The sequence below is a fragment of the Vidua macroura genome, chromosome 2 (genome assembly GCF_024509145.1).
Source record: "Vidua macroura isolate BioBank_ID:100142 chromosome 2, ASM2450914v1, whole genome shotgun sequence".
NCBI classification, from domain to species: Eukaryota; Metazoa; Chordata; class Aves; order Passeriformes; family Viduidae; genus Vidua; species Vidua macroura.
Genome location: NC_071572.1, coordinates 34,820,374 through 34,846,509, shown reverse-complemented (window position 1 = coordinate 34,846,509; position 26,136 = coordinate 34,820,374). Strand labels below are relative to the sequence as shown.

Below are 26,136 nucleotides of genomic sequence, written 5' to 3'. Positions count from 1 at the left end.
CATATCTTCTTTGTGCTTGATCCCATGCTGAGGTCCATTACTTGGAAAAGCTCAATTGAAATCTGGCCAGCTGCTTCTCAGCTGCATGAACAATGTTTATACAATGTGTTGGCTACAAAATGTTCTCTGCTGATGTTTCATTGGAAGTGGTTGGTTAATGGGGGCAGAGTGAGGTGGCTTCAATTGGCAGAATTACAGTTTGGCCTGGAAGAGAAAGAATGAAATCCCACCCCTCAAATTACATACCTGTTAAATTACTTGCTTTGCTTTAGAGTAATTTCACTGTTAACCTTAATAAGTTGGGATAACTGTAGGCCACACAAAAATAGGCAAGTCAAGAATTTGCCTTAACTCATTTTCTCTGTGCTCCTGATAATTGTACGCATCAATCTCTTTTTTCCTAGGGAAAAAAAAAAAAAAAAAGAAAGAAAGGAAAACAACCCTAAACCAACAGTGGATCAAAAATATAAGGACATCAAGAATACTTACTCTGTGAAGTGCTCTGCAAAATCAAAGAAAGGAGAAGCACTTTAAGTCCCTGAAATGATACTTCAAGTATCAGACTTGCTACAAAAATATATGTATGTGTGTACATACATACATGTATGCATACACACACAAGGAAATTACTGAAGAACTGTAGAAAGTGCCTTAAAGGGAAAATTAGCTATTGGACTCAAGTATTGGCCAAGTGTATTTGCTTATGCACAACTCTACATCAAATTCCAGACCATAGCCAGCTTACATCCTGCCAGTTTACACCCCAGGCAAAAAATCTGTGTTGAGTTTCTGCCTGACCGTGTAGATTTTCCTTGGAACAGCACAGTCCCTTGTCATAAATTTTAAGAGAAAAATGCAAAAGGTACTAAAACTAAAGGGCTGTTTGCAGCAGTGGGAAAAATAAAAGGCACAACAAAAGCAACAAAGAATATGTTAGGGAGAGCTGAAAAACAGTTGTAATACAACATTTTGGATGGCTATAGCAGTGATTGTGTAATATTTGGTGTCCTGTGAAAACTAGAATTGGATTGAAGAATTTGAATAGGGAGGGTGTCGTTGGATGCATGTGCCTCAGTTAAAGGCAGATAAGGTCAAATGAGAAATCTGGTTTAATAACAAGGCTGATAAAACAAAATAAATGAAATAAAAAATTTCCAGAACAGGTAAATTTTTCATCTTGTCTAGTCTTAGATCAAAATAGCTTTCCTTTAAATTAATGAGCTCACCAACTCTCTGAGAAAACTGTTATGAGGTGAATAAGAAAATAGTTATGTGGGTCAATGGATTCTTAGCAAAAGAACAAAAGCTGGAATAGATAAGCAGGCAAATCAGTTTCATTTTTCAGTGTCATTGTAGAAGTAGAATGCACAAAGAATGCAGTCTCTCATGGATGATTATTATATTTGGACACTGACTTTTGCAGCAAACAGGAACATCACAAAATATCTCCAGCTACCATTATTTGAGATACCTTTGACAAATGTAACACTGGGGAAGTAATTTACTTTCTTAGTACTTATATCCCATATAACTGCTAAAAATTATTATCTGAAAAAGTGGAAATACAAACATTTTTGTTTTCTCATCATAGTTGTTTATTCTAATCCTCTAGGCAGAGAGTCACATTCCTGGATCCTCTGACTTTCTACCCATTAATAAGACAATTAAATTATGCTTTTATCCAACTGTTAGAGGGACCAAAAGCATTTTTGGTTGTTTTTATCATTAAATTTCTAATGATAAACATGTTAAGTACTGTATCAGGTCACTGCATACAAGACTCTCAGTTAAGGTATAATTAAATCTAATTTTAAAACAATTTCTGCTTGTTTCTTGCATGCATTTCATTAAAATTCTTTTCAACATAATGGAATTTCTTTAAGGGAAAAATAGAAAACAAAGATGACACACAACCTATTTACTGTCCACGTGCTTAAACATGCCATGCATTTTCTAATCCATAAGCATGGGGCCAGAGTAAGAATATGTTCACAAGTGACAGCACTGGTGTGTAGTGAATCCTGTGCGATGTCAGGGTTGGATTCACAAGTTTTGACAGAGGAGGGTTAGAGGAAGCTTGTCTATCCCGACCCCGGTCACAGGTCTGATGGAACAAAAACAACCTCTTTTATGTTCTGCTGATTGCTCTGGGATCCCCCAGGTCTGGTCTGTGCTGGAGAAGGAATGGACAGTGAGGTGTATGTTTAAATAACAGGACAGAGACTTGGGCCAAAAGAGGGACATCTGACCCCACAGGGAGCTGCAGGAAGCAGGAGACAAGTTAGCGAGTTGTTCGTTTGGATGTAGCAATCACTCATGAGCAGATGGATTTCAATTACCCACCACAGCTTGCACAGAGCATAAGTGCAAGAGCTATCTGTACACTGGGAAAAAACAATTCTTTCTGTGGCAGGTGCAACATATGAAGGAATAATGAAAAGAAGCTTTGAATCACTGATTCCCTCTCCCATTATAACTAAAAACATGGTAAAGAGGGATATGATTTGACGTTAGAAAAAAAAAAGTCATGAATCAAAAGAGATATGATGTATTAATGGAAATTGTGATAGGACATACACATTGGTAGGACAATGTACAATAATGACACAGGGAATACAAAAAATATGTAAAAAAATCAATATTGCTTGTGTTAATATAGTTTATCAAACAGGAGGGAGGGAATAATCAAAAAATATTAAAGAAGTTAGCTGTCAGGAAAGTAAAGTTTATTCTTATGGCTATGTAGTTCCAGAACTGGAATTTGCTTGCCAGGAACTCAGCCAGGCCAGAGTAGCTGCAGGTCTGCTGATTGTGACTGGGACAGTGTGTCTGGAGCACTTTGATTCCTCGGCTTAGAATGCAAGTCAAAAATAGAGATGCAGCCCTCCAAGAGCTAAGTACTGTTGATAAAACTGGAAAAAAAATTTAAAATAAATTATTACCATAAAAAAAATAGAAGAAAAACCCACAAACAAGCATCTGCCTCCCCAAAACATCTAACCAAAACCCAAAACAACAACAATAACAACAAAACCAAAAACATCACCAAAGAAAGGAACCTCTGTTGCCCCAAGTCTAGCCAAAAAAAAAAAAAAATAATACCCCAAACTCCAACCATCTTCATGCTTATCTTTTCTAACAGTTCCTCATGGTCACCAGACATGTTTGAGAAAAAAAGTTGTTCTAAACTTTGCTGTTTAATTTATCTCCTTCCAACAGAAATTCAAGCCAAAATAACTCCTGCAGTTTTATTATTCACATTACTACCGCTCATTATACATTGTGGAATCAGTCTTCATTTTCATTTGCATTCTTGACATGTTTTATCTGGTGTTTTTCCATTCAATGAGATCAGAAACCTTTACCTTGGAGCACTGTCCTTTCTTCTGCTCTCCCACTTTTCTTCCCATACACCCCTAAAGATCGAGCAAAGAAGGTGTAGTGTGTTGAAAAGTTGCTGTGGTATTTGGTGCTGACTTCTTCTATGTGATCTGTATGGGTATAAAGAGTATTATTTAAATATGAACTTTCCTGAGCCTGTCATAGTTGATTTTTCCATGGATTGGTGTGGTGAAACTTAAACGAATTTTAATGGCAAATTTTCCAGCATAGCTTAGTTGAACGTCTTGATATTAAAATTTAATAATCTCAAATGAAGCTCTGTGTGGTGCAATGAAATTCAGCAGAAGTATGCTGTGCTAATAAGCTGCAAAATATTAATACTGAGATAATTTTTTGTCTGTCTGGTATCAAAAGTCTTCCCTGAGCTGTAACATAAAATAAGATTTTAGCTATAAACTCAAGGCTTATCTGCTAAAAATAGCTGAGGAAGAGGATACATCTGTGTGTTCAATGTTATTAGGATGATTAAAGGTGACAAAGAGAAGCCATATCTGTAGCAGTTTGGACTTTCATACCTCTGGAGAAGACAAATGATCCTAAGATGTATTTGATGGTGGGTACCCAAAGGAAATTAGGAAATTTTCAACTTACATTGCATTCCATCTAAAATACGAAGTGCTGTCCTGGTCTTCGAGTTCAGTAAAATGAACTCAAACTGAAATGGAGCAGACTTTCTGAGGTAAACAGAGTCTGCTTTAACAAAAGAGGACTAAGTAAACTTGGCTGGTTTTGTCCAAAAATAATTAAATGTGCGAGAAGCTGCTCATGGATATGTCACTAGGACAAATAATGAAACCAGTAGAAGCACATTCATAGTAAAAGGCAATTTACAAAACCAATGAGGTGTAAACTAGCCATGAAAGTTAGAAGGTTAGAAGTTATTTTCCCATCAGCTGGATAAGTGAAATTATGATTTAGGCTTCCCATAATACTGCAAGAAAAGATATATTTCAAGTAGAAGTTGGTGATTTTTTGATGGGATATGACACAGGACATGTGGATCTGCCCATGATTTGAAAAGGTCTATTCACTCCATGCTCCCTAACTTTAAATTAAAATAACTTTAAATTAAAATAATTTACACATAACTTAATAAAGTAAGATAAAAATAAGTCTTCCAATCCTTTTGCTGTCTCTTCCACAAACAGACACAAACCCATAAGGATTAGATAATATCTTGCATTGTTTATTACTACAATGATTTCTATAACTCAACCAAGATTGGGGGTCCCATGCGTAAATAGAAGGTGATTAAAGAAACTTGCAATAAACAATTTATCACTAATTAAAGTAAGTCAACTGTAAAATTAATTTAGAAAATTACTATTGTATTTTCATTCTTAAGAGTTCTTAATAATTATTTTTCACAGATCAATTTTTGCATTTCAATAGTGAAATAGTTAACTACAAGTGTATATAATTATTTTCCTATATTTTACCCTTCTGATAAACACTGTCACTTTTGCTTAGAAAGCTGTTTGAAATCTTGGATTCAAGGAGTTCTCAAACATTCAGATAGCACTGAATACCTTCCCCAGCTAATGGTACATTTTAACGGATCGATCCCACAGACTGCTGCAATAAATGTGGTAAGTGGCCAGGAAACGGCTCATAGGTTAGGGAGATGTCTTTTGCATGGTCCGATGAATTTTTAACACTTTTTCAGAATTCATAACGGTTTTTCCCACTGCATTCTTTTCAGGTAGATTGGGTAATGTGATATGTACACTGAATTAAGTAATTTTTCAGTTCCATGCTTTGTTGTGAATCTGATAATTGTACCATTTGTTATCATCACGGACGAGTATTCATCTCTGTCGGCCATCCCTGTGCACGTTGGTATGCTCTCCACATTGCCCTGCAGAAATGCAGAGCTGTGAGCAGATAAGGGAAAGCCATAGCATTTGACACACCAATCTGTCATTATTTGAGTACTTTGATGTTCTCACACAGGATAGCTTATCCTTTGGCTTCAAAGGGATCCCACTAAACTGTAACTGCAGCAAGGGCCTACAGGATTCTCGCTATTTGTAGAAAGCAATCTCACCTTTTTCTATTGTTTTTCTAATCTTGTGGTGTTTCAAGTATATAAACCATATTGCACATTAATCTTTGCTAGCTCACCTGAATACTTAGATCAAGGTTTTCCATGACTAGTGGCTTTTCTAGAGCTGTGTCTTTTAAGGCTCTGCAGTCTGTGCTTCACTTTCTGAGTGTTTCAAAGTCTTAGTAAAATACAAATGTGATAAGTTTGGACAATATTGGTACTTTACCCGCTGCTTCTGTAAGTAGAATGATATTGAGTAAAGTACCTTTTTAAAACCTTTTTCTTCTTGATTTCTTCATTTTTTGAAAATCTTTGCTGAGGTACAAATTGCTTTTACAGGTTTTTTGATAAATTTTTGAAAACACTCCTACATTAAAGCAGTATAAAATCATTGCTTTGAGTCACACTTTATGCAGACACAATGCAACTTTTGCTTATATTAATAAAATAGATATTAAAATATCAAAACCATCTTGTCTAGAGCTAAAGAATGTAATAATTTGGAACAATGCAAGTCTAGCATCTTAAAGGGTTTGTTTTATGTTAGAAATTTAGATCTCTTAAAAAGCATTGCCAAGCTGTAACAAGTCTTTTATTCCACAAAAACAAAATTATGTGGAAAGCAAATATTGCCCTCCAGCAGAATTTAATTCCACGTTGCCCAAATGTCTTTAAATTGTTCTCTGTTCTCTCTGGCTCAGGCTTCATTTTCATTAACTTCACTGAGGCAACAGCAAAGGTGTCTTTAAAGAACAAGAATGGATTTTTTTTTTTTTTAATAGGAAATACTCATGATTGATTTACCTTTTTTTGTCATGATTTTCAGAACAGTTTATCAGAGGATGGGTGTTAGAGAGCCTGACTCTCCTATTCTCATTTCACCTGTTCTTTTTGGGAAGGTAGCCCTAAAACAGACATGAAGGCTGAGTATGGTGGGCTTTTGCCCACATAGGCTGTGGCACGTGTATTATAGATAGCTGTGCCTATCCACAAGGAGCAAATGGAATGTTCACATTCTCACTGTGAAGTCCAAAAAGTTTAGAGATACATTATCAAACAGATACTGAAGCCTTTGGGTAGAGACAGCTGAAACACTGACTGGATAATATCAGGTGGATCTCTGCTTAGGAGACACCAATAAACCTGCAGTTTGTACATTAAAATATTTTTTCAAGGAGACATAAAAAAAAAAAAAAAAGGAATTCTCCAGTGGTGTCATGAGCAATTCTCCACCCTGTTGGTTATCATGCAGGATAACTACTGTAGTTCCCCTTTCTCATCAGAGGACAAGGAAGATGTAACCATGGTCACACAGGCTTTCTACATCTCAGGATAATCAGCTCATGGAGCAGCAGCAGCATCCTTGTTTCTTGCTAGTAGCTCATCAAGCTGTGCCATAGCTCATTGAGAAGTTATGGGTTTGACTCAGGAGTGAGTGAGTGTGGGGTCAGACCCTGTGTCATGCAGAAGGTCAGAAAGATTGGCTATATCAATGATCTGAGCATTCCTGAATTGCCTTCCCACCTCACAGTAGGTAATATCTTTTTGAGCTTTTTAGAAAGATTTTGAGATTATAATATATTATAATATAATATAATATAATATAATATAATATAATATAATATAATATATATAATATAATATAATATAATATAATATAATATAATATAATATAATATAATATAATATAATCATCCCACTTTAATTCAGGCCAAGGTTAGTATCATTTTCAGGCTTGCTGGGCAGGGGATGATGTCTACCCGCTATTAAGTGCAGCAGCACCTTGTGGCACTACTCTGTGCCTGCCACCTGTGGAGAGCTGCTGCCAGTAGCTGGGAACAAGATATATTTCTCAGGAAAGAAGCAGCTGATGATTTGCTGTAAACACAAATCTCCCAAAAGAAGTTTTTTTCTGGAGAGCATGGAGATTGGGAGGAGAGGATCAGGGAAGATGTGGAAAGTGAAGTGAGTGTGTATGATGGATGACTGGATGGGGATTAGTTCCTCCTTTGATGACTTTGGAGGTTGAGCAAAGGAAAATACTTAGTTTTCCTTACCCATGAAAGCTGTCAGGACAAGCAAAATGCAAAAGTGGGGTACAGAGTGGAGTGATCCCTTGGGAGAGTATCCTAATGTTTTTGAGGGGCGCATATTTGGATTTAAATAATATTTCTAATCCAAACAGTCATTTGTATATTAAGGCTATTTCAGAACCCAGGTGGCATCTGGACCCTTGCCTCCTTGCATCCACTAGCTACCACCACCATTGCAGTGCAGATGGCAGTATGTCTGCCTTGGGGTGTAACTTATAATAGGGAGTGAAGGTCTGCAGTTGCCAGAAATTGAATTACTAACAGCCAAAGGTCTGAAAAAGTGGAAAAATTAAATAGAGATAAATCACAGAGAGCTGATGGCCGCCATCCAAGTTGTCTGAAAGAACCAAACAACAAAGCAGCCAAGCTGCTAACCCAAATATATAATTTACCATTAAATTAGCACTCTACCTACCTATTAGAAATGTGCTGTTCCAGAGCTTTATACATGCCCCCCCCCAAAATAACAGCTGAGGGAATCTGTGTCACTCCTATGAAGTAACCAGAGGAAGCACAAGTGATGCCAGGGCTGGGTGGTTGCTCCAGGTCTTACAGTAGCCCCACTCCCCGTTTTTCCCAGGCAGAGCTGGCATGTTTTCCCAAGTGGGCATTAGTTCATCTCCTCTGCCCTTTCCTGGATAGGAGAGGGAGGGCAGGAAGGAGACCCACCACCCTTCCTAGCACTAGAGTGGGTTGTATGATGTCTCCTATGGCACTGGAGACCAAATTCAGCCTTGTACAGATGTAGACCCGAACCATAAACAGAGGCTTATGGAGGCACTTTGGTGGGTGAGAATCAGCTGAAAGCAGGCAGTGTGGGTTTTATGTTATGACTTGCAACACTAAAATTTTGCATCACAGACTTTTGATCTTGCAGCACTATTAATCTGGAGCTCTGCAGCAATTCAAAATGTGTTCAAACAGTACCATTCAGATCCAGACCTGCTGTTAAAGGTTGTCTGCTAGAATCTCATGCTCAAATGAATAGAAGTTATTATCTGATTTTTTCCCCAATACGTGTGTGTAAGGTTATCTTCCCCAAAAAAGCTAGTTTATCAATATGCAGAAATCCAAAACCTTTATGTTCTCAGATCCAGTATCCTGCCAGGTCTCTAATTCCCTTCTTCATAGTGTCAGGATCACAGTTTTCAGTGAATTAGGAATAGTAGTCTATGGTGAGGAGAATTTCTAGCTTTTTCATTAAGCAAATGCCAATAATACATCAGAAAGCATAGGAAGAATAATTTCATACGTTATTAATTCCCTGCAGAGGATGCAAAATTTAAAAGAGGTTTGTTTTTCTGCATTTCTTTTTCTTAGGTTAGAGAATGGAGGAAAATCCATTTTAACTGTATGGAGTTATACCTGGGAATAAGCAGAGAGATAAGAATCCATTTTCTCCCTCGCCTCTCTTAAAGGCTTTTCCCTGAAGGGTGTGCACCAAAGGGAAAAAACAGTGCTGTGACTTTGCCTTTTAAAAGACAGACCATTCTGATGCTGGTCTCCTCCCCGCTAAGGAGAGAGCAGGTGTGCATAGAAATAGATTCTTGCACTTCTTATGCGTCTAACTGTGCTATACATCTCTTTTCACCAATTCAGCAAGCTTGGTTGCCTTCACTGTAGTATGACTGACATGTTGATCCATACCTTGTGTCCCTTCTGAAGGCAAGAAATTCAGACCCGGAGAACTATCTCACCAACATCTTTGGAAAATTAGTTTAGATAATGAAGTATCTCTCTAAAAGTCCAGACACTGAATGGGAATGCAAAGATTTACCTGTACAAGTAGTTCTTTCCCTAAAGCTGGTGTAAAGGGCAGTGGAAAAAGACTGTCATGCGCAAGTTGGATTTTTGAATAGAAGAGAGACTTCAGTATCCTCTTTTTGTTCACCTGGTACCTCCCCCAAGATGCACCTTTAGAAAAAATAGTTTGTTTTGTTTTTCTTGAAAAGAAAGGAGGGTTTAGGCAGTTAAAAGTCTCTGTTTCTTTCCTAAATAGTTCCCAAATTAGAATACCTTTTACAGCCAGACATAGCCTTCCCAGGGTTATTTTTTCTAACAATAGGAAGAATTTTCACAACATGTCTAATGACATGACTTATCAGCATGAGCCAATACTGAACAATAGACAGGATGCATATTTCTAAAGGCAAGAAACATACAGATGTCCAAAAGTCAGTTTGCCTTCAAGAAGAATGAAAATACCAGAAGCACTGAACACTGAGATGGAGGAGAAGAACCCTGTGGCTCCTTGCTCAGTGGCTCTGGCTGACATTGCCTGAAATTCCAGGTCAGCATTAGCAGTGAAGTGCTATGAAAGATAATTGCTTTAAAGCCCCATTACTGACTAGGGACACCACATTAGAGTGATCATGTTAAAAGTTCTGGAGGACCAGCAGGGGAGGTGAGATGAGAAGAATAACAAAGCAACAAAACAGGATGGGGTGAGGGGAGAGATCTAAAGTTTCCTAAAGATGAATCCATCTCAAAGAAAAAAAAACTAAAGCCTTTTTTATACAAATACATTCATGAAGAATAAGAAATACCTATTTGTATAGAAGTAAAAAGAGAAAGGAGGTGGGATCCAGTGTACAGGGCAGCCTGTGAAGCAGCAATCAAGAGACTGGTTCTATTCTTAGCATTTTATTCTTCTGCACTTCTTTTTCCTGTCACTTTGCTAGCCTGAAAGATCTCTGCAGCAGATTAGTAGCTGTGAGAGGTGTGTGATTTATAGAGTAGCAGCAAAGCTGCCAGTTCTCACCTGGGATGCATAGCTATAGTGTCATTATTATAAAATTATGTTGCCTTGCAGTTTGCTTAAGCTCAGTCTCAGTTACATACATGTACATACAAAATTTCACCAAAACCAGCCACTACAATTATCTTTACTGTCTTTGACTCTTGGGATGTGTTTTTCAATTAGAGTGTGCAACAGTATCTCAAATTTTCTGTTGTGAAGTCACAGTTATTTCAGAGGCATTCACAATAAGGGAAGAATTTAAACACACCCTGCAAGACTTCTTATCTTTTTCCAGCATGAATTTTCTTTGTGTTACAGCTATCTATGAGCCTTTGGCAAGGTTCTTCTGTAAGTTCTCACTCTTTTTTTTTTTCCCAAAGCTTGAGTATGGTGAATAACACTGAGTCATCTGCACACATTCCCTGTTCTCTGATTTTTTCACCTCTTTTCTGTTTGTTCATTAGTAGTTGAAACTGAACACTAGGATTGAAATCAACTAACTTTTGAAGTTTGTGATGCAGGGGTTTTAATCTGAGTCAGTGTCCCCAAGCTTCTTTTGCAGTCTGTGGAGAGGAATAAATAGTTGTAAGACATGATTCATCTCATCTTAAACTAGATTTGTGAAACAGGTCAGATGAATCATATCTTAGAAGCCCTCTACAGACCTAAGCTTGCTTAAGCATGAAAGAGTCTCATGTCAGAGCTGAAGAAAAAGGAAAAGTAAGCCTATGTATCTTGATTCTTGGAGGAGTGGGAAAGTATGACAGCATTGCTATGCAAGGTTATTGATATTGCCTTACCATAACCCAGATAACGCCCCAGGTATAGGTAGGCATGAACCAGGAGAAGCAGCTGCACCAGCAGACCTGTGTGGGTAGAATGAAGTGGGCAAGACTGTGAGGGGAGAGCAGCCACACCACTGGATGTAGCCAGGTGAGCTGTGATTAACCTGGCCCTAAATCTGAAGGGGTAGCCCTGGCCTTTTACAGCTCCCCCACCCCTGCTACCTTCTCCTGTTGCCTCCTCTCTGCCACATTTGCTACCTCAGCTGCCACAGGGGAGCAGTGACTTGATTATCCATGCAAAGAGTATCTCCAAATAAAGAGAAAAAAAAAAGAAAAGAAAATGGATTGAAGCTGGATCTGAGAGCCCTCAAGCTTGCCTCATGAGAACTAGGAGTGACATGAGAGGGAAAAGCAGAAAACCTCTGGGAAAAAGGAAGGTAGTCTTTGTCGAAATATGTTTTATGGATAGTTCTCATGTCTAGATGTTTTATTTTTGACAACTCCAAGTTGTTCTTGCCTGGAGCTTGGAAATATTATTCCCTTCTTTTTTATTTTCTTTGACCCTGCAAGGTTTCTATCCTTGAAGTACTACAAAGCAGAGACATTATCAGCCTCTCTGTGGTACCTCAGAGGGTGTGAAGCAGAATATTTGCTGAGGTGTTTTTGTGGTAATACCGAAGCTTATTACAAACATGCTTCTTCACACCAGAGCTTTTTATTTCTGTGGTTTTGAAAAGGTAAGTAAATATTCTCAGAAAATGTATGTTCTTTTCAGGAAATGCAGCCAATGGGAGATCTGTTTTGCCATCACATAATGATTCTCTGGTATTAAAGTCTGGCCAGGAATCAAAATTTGATGTTATCTATGAAATATCTAGGCAGACTAACAAATGTCCTACTAGAAGTGATTTATTTCAGATCTCCAAGTGTATACGTGATATTGGCCTATGGAAAGAACCTCCTGTATGACAGAGTAGGACATGCTGGTTGCATTCTGAATTTTGACTGAAACATTTGATACTTAAATCTGGAATGGCAGGTAAAATTTACAGGACTGAAGGTTACAAGTCAGTTCACATCTCTTGACAATTACATCCATGACAGAAGCCAGACCTGCACCAACAATGACAAAGTGGCCCAGCTTAGTCCTACTGTGGGAAGTGGGGTATCATCAGCACTAAGCTGTTTCAGTCCAAAAGCAGTCTTATTGGATTTGGAAGTTTGTTATTGTAGCAACTAAAACAAGAAGTCAGTTCTACAAACATTTGGCTCTATGAGTGTCTGTAATTAAGGCCCTGTTTTAGCAAACCCCTCACTTTCTGAACAGCCTGTTTTTCACAGAAGCTCATGTTAATTCTCCCTCCAAAAATGTATGCATTGGGAATGTGAGGGCTCCTTTCACACTAAAAGTTAAATAAATTAGGGAGGTTGAAGGAATCAAGATTTAGGGGTGTACAGATATGCGCAAGGTATCTAATTTGAAGCTGGATTGAATTTGGTAGGATTTGGCTAGCTTGGAGAAAACATTTTGAATAAATAAATAAATTTAAATTTCTTGTGAAAAGTAAACTGTTCATGGAGGAAAAAATTCTGCAAGTTGAGACAGAAACAGCTCAAGATGAGTGCTGGTGCTTGTTGTAGTCAGGATGCTCATCTAATAAAATATTCTGAAGGAGAAGACTACCAGCAAAATATCTCTGGCCCTTTTTTTGCCATCTCTCTTTCATATGCTTGTGTGCATCCTTGTGCAAGTGATTTGATATTTTAACTTTAAAGCTTTGCAACCCAAGATGCATTGGGAATGTACAAATCCAGAGTTGAGAATCTGGAAACAAATGACAGCTCTGTATACCTGGCAAAACTACACCAGTTTAAATCAGCTGAGGGCTCAGCATACTCTCTAGGAAGAATCATGATCCTAGTTTTCACTGAAGTACATTCTCCTTTTGTCATCTTGTATAAGCCTTGCTGACTTTCACCTTCATTAACAGCTTGACTCTGTATTACATTCAAAAAGCTCTTCACTTGAGTTTCAGTCCCGACAGAGAGTGTCAATACAGGACAATGTGTTGTGTGCATTGCATATGTGCCATGTATTTTTAGTTTTTAAATGAGATGTAAGTCACAGTGTAGAGTTAAGCCATTCCAAGGAGTAAATGCCACCTGAGAAGAAAAAAAAAAACAAACCCATATCTACAATTCACAAAAGACAGCAATGAAATTTAATATAAAAATCTGTTCACTAGGGAGCAAGAGAAAACTATGTCTAAAACTATACAGAATCAGAGATTAGTTTGGGTTGGAAGGAACTCTTAAAGATCATCCAGACCAATCCCCCTGCAATGAGGGTAATAATAGTAAAGAAGTTATTCTAAACCATCTTCTCTTCTGTCCATATATGATGAATCTTCAGAACCTCACTGTGAGCTCTTCTGTCCCTGTGAAGCAGAGGGACTTTACCTGGGCACGTCCTTTTGGTTTTGATCCTTCTGGAGGGAAGAAAGCATGCTTAGCTGTTAACAGGAGGAAGGCTGCCTTCCTCAATCCTCAGAAACAGATATGAGAAGCATTTTCACTGCAACACATTTTTTTTCCTTCTGAATATTTGGCTCAGACTGAAATTAATGTGGCCATGGCATTTTCTCACCATTTCTTCACAGGGCTCTAAATGGTCCTATGAAGAGCCAAAGTCATATTTCCTTTCACCTTATGTGAAGGTACACCCATAGGTACTCAAAATTGTGACAGAAGGAGCTCTCGACACAATTCTTCAGAGGGGTGAAAACAAAGTCTTCCCATAGCAACAGGGGAGAATAGCAGAGGACTTTGTCTCCCTACAGTCAGAAACCTGGGTGATGAACACCTGAACTCATGAGGAGGAAGCACGTGAGGAAACTTCATATATATGTCTACTATTGATACTTGCTATTCTAAAAAAGCTAAGCCTCTCCAGTGAATAATCTGGAGGAAATTTTACCCACGGGAAGCTGAGATAACCTTTCTCATCCTGAGAGCTGGTTGTAGATCCCACTGCTGCCATCGCCTCCCAAGGTTACTTTTCTGACAAGCTGATGGCAGCTTACTTCTTTTCAAGCTCTGGCCCCACTGGACAGAAAATGTCAGATAATATACAGCAAAGCACTGCTTGCATATTTGGAAAACCTAGAGCACGCCATGCCTGTATGAACGGTGATAAAATAATAACATGTCTAAATTACATCTCACCTGGTGCTGCAACCACCAGAGTCACACTTGGGTATTTGTGTTGCTTTAGATTGACTCCCTCCCTTTTGTACTGCTGTCAGGTCCAAGTACTCTGGCAATGCGCTTTGTGAGGCTGTTCAGGGGTCTCTCCTGTGATGAGCTGACATTTTAGCAGTAATGGGAGCTACTGGTAGCGATGGAACTGGAACATTGTTCTTTTCCTTAAATTTTGTCCATTTTGATTAATCAGTCCACAAGAGCTACTGGGGTGTTTCTTGAGTGTAACAAGCAAAAGGATCACTGTACTAGGCCACACACTCCCCTTGTGGAAGCTGGAAGTAGCTAAGGCATATTGTTCAGTTTCTGAAAAAATTCCTTTCTTTATTTTACTCTTCCACCTCTGAGAAAGAAAACAGCTCCTAGATGAAGATGTTTTCTCCCATTTATCTTAGTACAATGGAATAAATCTCTATGGTTAAGAAATGAAACCACAAAGTGCCTTTATTTTATAGTAGCTCTTTGAGCAGAAAAAGTTCAAACTTTCATGAAGAAACAACAAAAAAAAAAGCATTAATTTCTAATATTTGCCTGATTTATTTCTCTTTATGCTATAAGACTGATACAGAGCTCTTGTTTCCCTGAACTGGCTGGAGGATGACACATGGAGGCTGTTTACAAAGGCTGACATTAGGCACAGGAAGTTCATCTCTTTATACTGCCTTTAAAGTTAGAGGTGCTAGAATGGATGACTCAGAGAAGAAGCAGCTGAATTTGGGTGCTTGCTTGCCTGCTGAAAGGCTGTAGACAAACTAGGCTGCCTTAAATTGTGAGTGTATCGTTTAATATAAAAATAGTCAAATGGTATATCTTTAAATATGCTCACTATTTTGATCTGTGCCACTGCACTCACACACTTTGACAGATGGATGTCTTCCATTTGTCTTCTTCTTCAGTGGTATATCACAAGTGTCAGCTTGAGCAGTAAAGCTGCTCTAGAGCTTTATTATTTCTGTTAATAGTCTGTGAAAGATCAGTGGTCTGATAAAGGGCCACAAAATTATTTAGGCTAATAAAAGACAGAGAATAATACTGGGAAGAACTTATAAAAAGCCCAGCAGGTGTTGGTCTAAGGTCACATGTTTATAGTAATTTGAAGGACTAGGAGTCAAAATTCTACAAATTGTCACCATAACCACAACTGGAATTAAGCATCAACCAGTGTCATGGGCAGGACTGCACATACTAGGAATTTCTGTATGTTAGTCATTTTAATGTTTTACCCCGTGAGTCTTGGCTGCTAGTACAGAATGGAGGAGATTATATAGTGCCTGTGGTGTAGAGGCCATAGAGGTCATCAAGTGCATGAAGGCAGGAGCATGGCATAATCATGAGACACTGTGCTTGTTGCATTTATGTTGGCTGTCTCTCATTTTCCTCAAAATGCAGTTGGCTGGCACAGGCCTTATTTACCTGAAGGATTTTGTTTGGTTTTGTTTACTGAGAAGTTCTTTCAAAGTAAGCATTTTATGGTCCTGAGTAGCATACAGTGTTCTGTCATCATGCATGTCTGAGCAGAACTTGCATCACAGCCCCTGTGTGAGTCCCAAACAATGTAGGAAAAATCTGTTAATGGGAGTTATGTTTTGTAGATGGGGACTTTGTGTGCTGCTGCACATACCCAGCTGGCAGAATGATAAACCACAAGTTTGTGTTAGCAATGTAGAACCACTTTTGCATTTTCCACTTGCAGTAAAGACAGAGTGATCAAAAAAGGCAAGTAGACTCCAGTCAGTACTGCTTTATGTCTTCTTCTCCTCACAGCTCATGCTCTGTCTTTCCTGAGGTTTGCTGCATTTCATTTTCACCTGCCACCTTGCTGACAGAGCTTCCCTAGCTCTGAGTGCAGCATCTAGCAGATGGTAGGTTTTTGACTCATGAAGGGTCCTTTCTGATAAACATCCCCATGGCACTGAGGTGCAGATTCTCAGAATCATGCTCAGTGGTTTATGAGCAGGACAGCATTTCTTCTTGTTGCTGTTGTAAGAGAAATAGTATATTTCTCTCCAAAGTATAACCCTCTGTGGAGATACAGAAACCAGAATGAGATGTACCTGTGAGGTGCTTTTTTGAAGATGAATTACCTGACTACTGAACACCATTTTTTATTATCTTGTCTAGGAAGCATTCCTTGTTCCTTGCTGAAGTAGCTCTTCCTTCTGCTGTCTTCAGACACTGGATAGATGGGTGGCAAGCAGGAACAGGCAAAGCAGTCCTTTCTGTAGTCCTCAGCTCCCTGCAGTTCTAGGCAGACTTGCAGCTTTCCTTAGAATGTATCCCCTGCATGGGTTTTTAACACAAAGGCATTGAGAGCATAATAGAAAACTTCTGTAGCATAAGTAGTAAACGCAAGTAGACTTTGACTTATGATTTCTGCTGAAGCAGAGCTGTAGCTGTCCATAAAAATTTCAACATGGTGAGTTAGAGCTGAATGCATAAAAGGTGGTAGTTGGTAGGTGGCCTTATCTCATCTTAATCTGATCTAAACCAAGCCTAAGTGGTGTAGTCTTTGAGGGAATCAAAACATTGCATTTTCCAGTGTTCAGATGATCAGTAAACATCTCAGAAGTTACAATCCCTGATTGTTCATTGAAATATCTATCCATTCTTTTTTGCTTCTGAATTTTCCTTCCATAGCAGACTGAAATTCCCCTTTCATGCTTTTTATGCCCTGTGATACAGACACAGAGGAAATATGCAGTCACAGTCAGCTGTGCTGGTGTGGAAAGCAAAGAAGGGGAACTCTGTATGTGAAGAAAGGAGTGGTAATAGTGTGAAGAAGCAGGTAGACAGAAATGGGGAAGTTGACCCTGAGGGGGAAGCTCAGGGGAGTGTGAGCACTCAGGGGTTGTGTCAGGCTCTCCTAACGCTGGGCCTCCTCCTGGATTTCATGGGGTTCAGGGTGTCAGAAAGCTCTCCAGGAGCTACCAGATGCCATTCATTGAGGCTCTCTCATTTTAGTTACCATGACCTGTCGGAACCCAAGGTGTCCCTCAGACACTCTTGGATGTTCCAGGTCCAGGGCAGAAGCCTCTGAGACCCTGGCAGGCAGCCAGAAACCCCCGTGGTTTTGAGTTCAACCCATGGAACAATTTACCAACTTTGCAGGAAGAACAAGAAATCACAAAAGTTTAGATATTATAATAGAAGTAATCACAAAGTAAAAGGTAGGATTTTTGAGTGCTGTACAGGGGGGTTTTAGGCCTTGTACAGAGGGGTCTGAGTTTTGTACATGGGGGTCAGAGGTTCTAAGATGGAGGGATTTGGGCGTGCCCTGTCCTCCTTCTTTCTCCTTCCTATTGCCCATGTTCTTAGTGATGTTGGCACTCACAGATTGGTTTAGAGTAGAAAGCCACTGTTCAATATAGGTAATAGGCATTGGGGAAAAACTATAAACATCTAATACATAATGTGTGATATAAAAGATGGCACCAGCCCCTTGGGCGGGGGAGATGGAGACAGAGACAGAGACGAAGACGGAGGGAGACGGAGAGAGACGCAGAGGGAGAAGGAGTCAGGGAGAATGTCAGGAAGTCTGTGTGCCTTGAGATAACATGCAATAAACTGCCTTGAGACCAGACGACTGAAGACTACTGAGTCTTTGAAGGCATGGGTTGGAGGAGAGACTTTACCACCACCCGGAGTCACCCCAATCTGGAGGAAGACTCCGGCAATGACCAAGAAAGCAAGGGGAGTAAAATGCAGGAACAAGCACTGCACACAATCTCAGCGGTGTCCCATGTGGCAGCCAGCGTGGCTTTGTGGGGTCTGTTTTGGCCTTGTGAGGTGCAGTCAGAAAACATTGTGCTGACTTCCCTGTGGCTGAAAAGTTGCTGCACCAGGCAGATACATGTTTGAAAGAGAGCAATTAGGGAAAGCAGCAATTGCAGCACCATCATATACATATCTATTCGTATGTGGTTAATAGCATAAGTAATCCTAGCTGTCTTTTGGGAAATTTTGCTCCTTCTGTATTTCATTAGCTAATAACTCTCTGACAACTGAGTCATCAAATTACAATAAAATAATAGAAAAATATTTTTAAGAGTGAAAATTTTAGCCAGTGTCTGACAATTATGGATGCACTTCCTTTAATTGGAAAAATTATTTAGATAAGAACATGGGACACATCCAGTGTGTGTGAAGAAAGAAATACAGGCACGTCTGTCACTACAGAAGTACCTGAAAGCAACTAGTACAGGAAAAGGAGAGATAAAATGGGGTAGAGGTAGAAATTTGAGTATTTCAGTAGCATTAGCTGCAGATATTCTGTATGTAGCTTATTCTGTATGTAGCTTCTACTCTTCATTTTTGTACTTAATAGCATATAGAAAATGAATAGAACTAGGTAGTTTTGAAAACTTCTTATATTATTAAACTCTAAAGCAGAAAGGCCACTATTGTGGTAAAAGACAAGAATTTTGGCATGTTTCAGTTTTCTTGCTGTTAATGCACATCTTCTTTTTGCTTATACCTATCTTATATAGAAAAATATTGGCATTTTTGCTTTCCTGGAGTAATTCTAGTTATATTCCTAGTTCACAATTCAGTTTGGTCATTTGCTCACATTATTAAACACTGGTCTTTATTAACTAAGGCATTGAAAAAATTGTTGTGCTTAGTATATTTGTGCATGCTTCAAAATAGTCTAAAAACTTACCACTGTACTTAGCTTCTCAATTTGTAATTCTCCAGTATCCTGATAAAAAAAAATCACCATGGGATGAAGAAGAAACTTGAGTTTCTGCTCAAGGTCCTGCCTATGAGTCAGCACACGGCTTGGAGCCACATTTTGGCACAGTTTCTCGAGGGGAACGGCACCTCGGTCAGCACGGTGCTGCGCCAGTGGATCCGCCTCCCTGGCAAAGAGCCACCACACACAAATAAGCACCAACAAGGACTCTGGCCCTGTGAACAGAAAGAAAAGTTTGGGGGTTGGTTTGTTTGTTTGTTCTCCTTTCCAAAGCATGTTCTGATCTTTTGATGGCACGTGCTTTACAAATACTGAATATGATGACATGCTTCCCAAGTAAGCAAGTAAATAAGTTTAGTAATGATAGCCTTGGCCTAGTGTGCCATTAGTCTGGGCACTGTACAGTCATAATGAAGGACAGCATTTGTTGTGCAGAACTGGAAAATTAAGGGAGGGGAGATCAGACAGCTGCAGCAAAAAGTTAATTATCAGGAAGGATGAGACTGCATTGGTCAGGCTAAAAAGCACTCTCTTGGCATACATTGTCTAACCACCGTTCTTGTTGGCAATGCAAGGTCAGATAAGGAAAGAGATTAAAATTTAGATTAGTGGATGTCCTCAGAGGTCTGCTTTTCTTGCATATGTAGTGCCAATAGTCAATAATGTTGTCAGAGTCCATACTGGTGATGAAGAAGTGGTTGGAGCCTGCATTGTGCCACAAAATACCACAGCTGATGAAGGCTTAATGTCTCCTGTACCAAGATAAATATTTTTGTATTGAAAGTGACTCCTCCATTGGCAGTGTGACTGCCTCCTAAGAAGTGGATCATGCTTTCCCTAATCTCTTTCTTTGATGAGCTGCCTAATGAAGTAGAACAACAGCAGAGTCAGGATAAAGCTTCATCTAGGTCTTCACTCATTGTTGCACTAATTATCAATAATTTATTATGACCAGGTTTTGGATATCTGAGCAATTACAGTGCCATTCATGCAGTTTTATGCAGCTAGGCCACAGAAGGAATGGCCTGAGCAACACTGACAGAAGTTAATAACTTCTACATTTCCTTACCATCTCCAGGTGTAGGGCTTCAGTGAAATTAAAGAAAATTGCTGAGCGCCTAAAGGTCTGCAAAGAGATCAAGAAATTGTCCACTTCTATTCATGGGACAGTGTGGTTGAAATGGTATTACTTTAGAGACACTTTGAAAAAAGTGTATTTACACTATCTTATAAGTGGAACCTAAGAATTCTTGTTTGTTTGTTTGTTTTTAATGAAAAAGGCCACTGAATAATTTATATACATTCACTATGACAATTTCAGAGGACTAATACTGTCTAGGTTCCAAATAGATAAAGATTATTAAAGCTTCATAGTAAGGGAACTAAGGAAACTGTTTGCCTGGAAAGAAATTAAATAACAGTTGTGAATATATTTTTTTATTTATCTTTTTGTTGTGCCTGCAGGCCTTCCTAATCTCTTACTGTACTGACATGCTATAAAGAGGCATTATAGCTCAAAGCCTTGGTAGGGACAGGATGAACATCCCTGATGGACCAGGAAAGAGAGTAAGAGGAAAGGTCTCTTATTACAGCCTGCACTGTATTTATCCAATAGTTTAATTCTCCTATTAGAAAGACATTTTTGAAGAACTGTATCTCTTTAATTTCGCCTTCTTTCAAAGGCTGATTCTTTCATCAGAAGAGGTGGGGGAGCCCATTTTCAGGGAAGGGGGTGGCTGTTCCTTCCTGTGGACCACAGGGCAGCAGCCCTGGGGCCAGGAGGAGAGAGGGCAGCAGGGAGGGGGGAGAAACATGATGAACCTCTAAAACCCCAGTCCTTTGATGTGGTGGCCAAAACCATCGTGGAGACTGAGCATCTGTGCAGAGGTTGCCACAGCTTGGCAAATCTGGGAGCTCACTGAAATTAAATAGGACAGTAAGGGCTCACCCTGCAAGGACACAGTGAACTGGGGGAGATGCTTTGTAGAGCCTTTGCCTTTCTCTCTGATGGGCCTAGTCACAGAAGGTTGCTCAGTATTGTTTGACTTTCTCAATTTGAAACACCTTTTGCTCTTCCTTGGAAAAGTAACTTTATGGAGGAGGTTCAAGCAAATCCACCTCAGAGCCCTAGTGTCTTGGCAGGGTGGAGTTGACAACAGTTGGCTGACTTGAGTTCCCACAGTGACAAGTATGAAACCAGAAGAGAGACTAATATCTGTGGTAGAGCATCATATATTCTTCCTTAAAACATAGCTACTGCTGAAACAAACCAAAAGCCTGGCATGCAAAATATACTTTCTAAAAGGCTAAAACTGTTGGACAAAGTCATAATTTTCTTTCTTTTTCCCCTTCACAGAGCTTCTAAAGAATTTGGATTGTTTGTGTGGGGACAGCTACTGCTGTTGGCAGGGGGCACTGCTTCTTTTCACTTCATAATTGTTAAAAATAGGTTAGAAACTATTGTAAAATAGTTGATCGTTGTTCAGCATGTTCTGTTAGCTTGGTTATGGTAAAAGGTGTTTAAAGGGGTAGTTGTCAGAAATACAGTACTCTATGTACCATAATACACCTAAGTAAGGTGCACCACCCCCCAAGTGAAATGAGCCAGCCTGGACAGAACTGTAATGGGCCAATCAAGTGCCTTAAACCTTCATGTAAATGAAGGATCCAAAAAGAAACCAATCCAAAGGAACAAAAAAATAGGATAAAAAGGGGGCTTCTGACCCATTGAACCTGTGCCGCTCCACCTGGAACATCGAGGACATCACTGCTTAGAAGACCCAGCGCTGGCGCTGCAGCATCCTCGATGGGAATGCTCCTGCTCAGCCCGCGGGCCCCCTTGCTTTAGGCCTTTCTTTCTTGTTACAATAAATGCTGAAATCACTTTTACTACCGGGAGTGTGGTCCCATTTTTAATAGTTTGGGGGCTCATAACTCTGGTCATGGCTTCATGCAAGGCAAGGCAATTGATGAGGCAGTGTTGTGAGAGCCCAGGGTTGAAAGCTGAACAACTGCAGTAGGAGAATTTTAAGACCTCATGGGTTTAAAGCTTCTGGGGGTTTTAAGTAATATTTTTTTATTTTGACTAATTAATTTTCTAGCATTCTAGTGCAGGTCAATGGCTGAGTAACACTTTGGACAAGAGGACGGATACCTGTTTGATATGTGCTTTCTTGGCAATAAATACATACTGGTATCAAATATATTTTGACACACTGACACCCTGCCCCTTGAGCAATCTCGTTGGTGCAGTCGGATTTCCAGCCCCCTGCCACCCTGCCCTTTGACTGACATCAGCAGCATAGGCAGGATGCCACCCACAATATTCATGTGAGCTATGTTCCTCTCAAATCACACTGCCATTGCCAAAGACAAGGGTCAGCAAGACTCTTATCCACATTTAAATGGCATTTTCATGGCTGGTTATTGCTCCCAGGTGACCTGGATACCAAATGTCCCTGGATGCCCATAGGAGCCACGGCATTACTTATAATGCTCTATTTGCTTTTAGTGATCAGTGGAGTTGCTGTGTTTGGGGTGTGCTGCTGCTTGTCTTTCCTACTGGCAATAAAGCTTTGTTTTATAAACTATTCCAACCACAGGTACTTAGGAGATAATCTGGGAAAAAACAAAGGACAGCATATTTGCACCAGGAACACAGGGAAACTTTGCAGTGTCTGATGTGCCTTCTCCTCTCCCCATTTGATTTCCAGCTGCCATGTCCTGATCATCTCGGTGCTGCAGCACTGTAGCTCCTCTCCCTAAATGGTAGCAGTAGCAAGAACAGTAGGGCTGGTGCATATTTGCTTCATTTGATGCCCTCCTTCACCTCCTGACAGCCACTTTTCCCCTATTTGCTCTGTGAAGAATCAATAGTTTAAAAATAGAAATGAAGGGAAGAAGGAGAAAGGAAGAACCTGAGACCAGCTTCACCCATGATTTTGAAAAGTCTGTTTTCTTTTTAAAACTTTTACTCTACTAGTGACATTATCACAGGAGTCCTCGTTGATGTCTAAGTGTTTTTATATCATTGTAACTTACTTAACTCTCTTTGTTTTTATCTCCTCTTCTCTCCCAGTGGAGTTTTTATACTGTGATTTGGCTTCCATGAAGTCTATACGGCAATTTGTGCAGCAGTTTAGAGCAAAGAATTGTCCACTCCATGTCCTGGTGAATAATGGTGAGTTCTGTTTTGTTGTTGCTTTTTTTTTCTATCTGCAGGGGAAGATGTGACAAATGGAGGTCTTGTCTATCACTTCAGATTTCAAATAGATTATCTGAACCATACAGCAGGTTACCATAAGGCTGCATTAACTGGTATGTCTTTCTAGAGTTAAATTGCATTTTTTTGAGAGATTGTAAGGAGTCTGAACACTTCAATGCCATGCCTGCTCATGTTTTTATTGCAAGTCTGGTTCCTTTGCAGTGATTTTTTAGCTCTCCAGCACAAAAAAGAATGCAGTTATACAGGAATCTGAGCATCTCTAAGAAAAATAAGAAAGGAAAGAGAAGCTATACTTTATGCCAGTATAAAATCTGTCTTTTCACCTTCATTTACTTTCTCTCCCCTTATGTTTTTCCATGTATCAACACTTGTTGACTGTGGGTGACTGATGATCTTGGCTGGGGGTTTAATCCACCTGAAATATAATCTGGCAAATTACCCAGCAACCTCAGAGAAATCACTGCATAGATCCAGGTGCTACTGGAAAGCTGTTCTTAAAACTGCATCCTCAGTGGTCAGAGCACAAATAAAAGGACAATATTTATCTTGCATTCATACAACTATCAAATGAATCTAATTATTTTTAGGGATTTGTTATTCACATACTTGCTATCTAATTTTGTATTATAGCCACAGTATTTTTGGAAGCCAGCCTGTACAATAATTTTCTTACAGAAACCATGCATGCTCTGCATGCACTGTCCTAAAGGGGAATTTTCACCTGTCTATTCAAATAGGGGAAAAACCTGCCAGCAACAATTTAGGTTTCTTTTAGAAGCTTGCTGCTGTTATATGCTGCTGTTCTTGTTTTCCCAACTATTTACATATTTTTCTATTAAGACAACCCAGAGAACATTTTCCGTTTTCCTGTGCAAATTTCCATCCTAGTGAGAGCAAATATACTGTAAATAAATGGGTTCGTTATATTCATTGATGCCTTAAAGAGCTCTCAGTAACACAAGTAAATACTGCAATAAAAATTCAAGTGTTTTTTATTTGCTGATTGATATGAAACATTTGTGAAATGTTCAGTTAAACATTCATTTTTCTTTGATTAGTCAAAAAAGCCTACCATTATTATTTTAATCATGCAATAATTAGAGGTGGATGTATAAGCCTAGTTATAGTTATAGTTATAGTTAATTAGTGAGTATTTAAGCCTAGTTACAAAGTCTTTCCAGATTTACTTTTAAACATGCAGAATAAAAACTGTTACACAGATGGGAACAACACTATTTGAAAAAACAGCATTTTATGGGAAAAGGGATTTTTAATTGTATGTACCCATCAAGCATACCCCGCCCTGCACCAGTTTTCAGCATGAGCAAAGCCAGCATTGTCAGCAGGGTCTTGGAGGCCAGTTGGGGGAAAAATGAGGCTGAAGCAACTGGGAAGCCCTCAGGAACAGAGGATTTTTTCCTGCCCTAGCTGCTGCTGAATTGGGTTGGATGAAAATTAAATGTGTTTCCTTATTCAAGAAACAAAGTTGTATGAAAATGGATCTCCTAATGTTCTTAATATGTTATAAGACCAAAGAGTGTAAGCCCAAAACTTGTTTTAAGAAGGGAGTTTGAAACTAAAATTTGCCTGCTTCAGTCTATGTATTTGTAACTTGCAAGAAAGCCATTTGGTTTCACTTCTGCTTTTTTACCAAATACAGTTAGCAAGAGAAATCTGTTGTTTGATAAAATCCTTTTAGAATCTACAATGAAATGAATGGTCCAAGTCATTTTTTTTGCCTTAACAGAATCATGTCCAAAGCACAGGTAAAAAATTCCAGAGAATTAGGTTAGTCTCTGGCCATTGCCTGGCAATGACTCTACTTCTGAATGCTCTTTCCCACTTTTTTTTTTCTTTTTTTTATGGTCCTTTTTATTTGCCTTTGTAAATAATCTGTAACATTTAGTTTTGTTACTAGTGAAAGCACACTTTCACTAGTAACTTTTGTTTCATAGTGAAAGCCCAAATGTTTCCTTGCTACATAAGAGGAAAATGGACATACCTTATGGAGAAGTGGTCTGATGCAAAAACCAACAGTACTGAGCACAATGAAGACAAAGCTCTGACATTTGGGCTATCTGGTTGGCTTTTCTTTTTCCCTTTCCCTTCCTCTTTCCTCTTTTTTTTTTTTTGTTTGTTTGTTTGTTTGCTTGAATGCACTAAGGAGGATGATTCAGTCCATCATGGTCTGCAAAGCTGGAAGCACCACTCTCTCAAAAGCCTCATCACAGTTGCCTGTTCCACTGCCTTTCCCATAGGTTTTGAGAATCAGACTTCATATATATCCCCTGACTTCTGAATCAAACTATCAGCAAGCTAGTAAAATTTTTTATTTCTGCCTTCATAGGATCAAGCTGTATTATCAGGGCTGTACTCTTCTCTTACATTTAGTGTAAAAATGCAAGAACTGTTACATTGAAATTTTTGCACTACATACTAGTATTATTTAATTCCTTAAATCTAGATCTTTTAAATTGATGGATATAAACATGTGTATATGTTAGTGAACTTTCCACATATTATCTCCATGGATATGTATCCTGTATGTATGTGAAGGTGTACGATATTCATTGAGGACTTTTGCAAACCTGTTAAAAAGCCAAAAAAACAAACATCTGAAGATGACTTGATAAAAGTTCCAACATTTTACAAGAATGCAAGCTATGAAATTAACATTTAAATATTATTAAAGACATGGGAATGTAAATTCCCTTTAATGTGAATTACTGTCCTAAATAATTAATCAATACTACATGTCTGACCTAAGATTGTTATAAAATTCATCAGTTTTTAAGGTCACTGGTGATTTTTTTTTTAATGTCTCTTCATCACTTGCTCTCTATCCCTTACCTAACTCAAAGGTTTAGTTGGAAATTAAATTAATACTAAA

General features: G+C 39.0%; 1 protein-coding gene across 1 annotated transcript in view; it reads left to right on the top strand.

The window, feature by feature from the left end:
* DHRSX (dehydrogenase/reductase X-linked) overlaps positions 1 to 26,136 on the top strand; it is a 161,748-nt gene that overhangs the window by 78,417 nt on the left and 57,195 nt on the right. Inside the window, exon 4 of the mRNA XM_053969965.1 lies at positions 23,100 to 23,201. Within this exon, the coding sequence (XP_053825940.1) occupies positions 23,100 to 23,201 (102 nt within the window). The remainder of the gene's footprint in view (positions 1 to 23,099; positions 23,202 to 26,136) is intronic.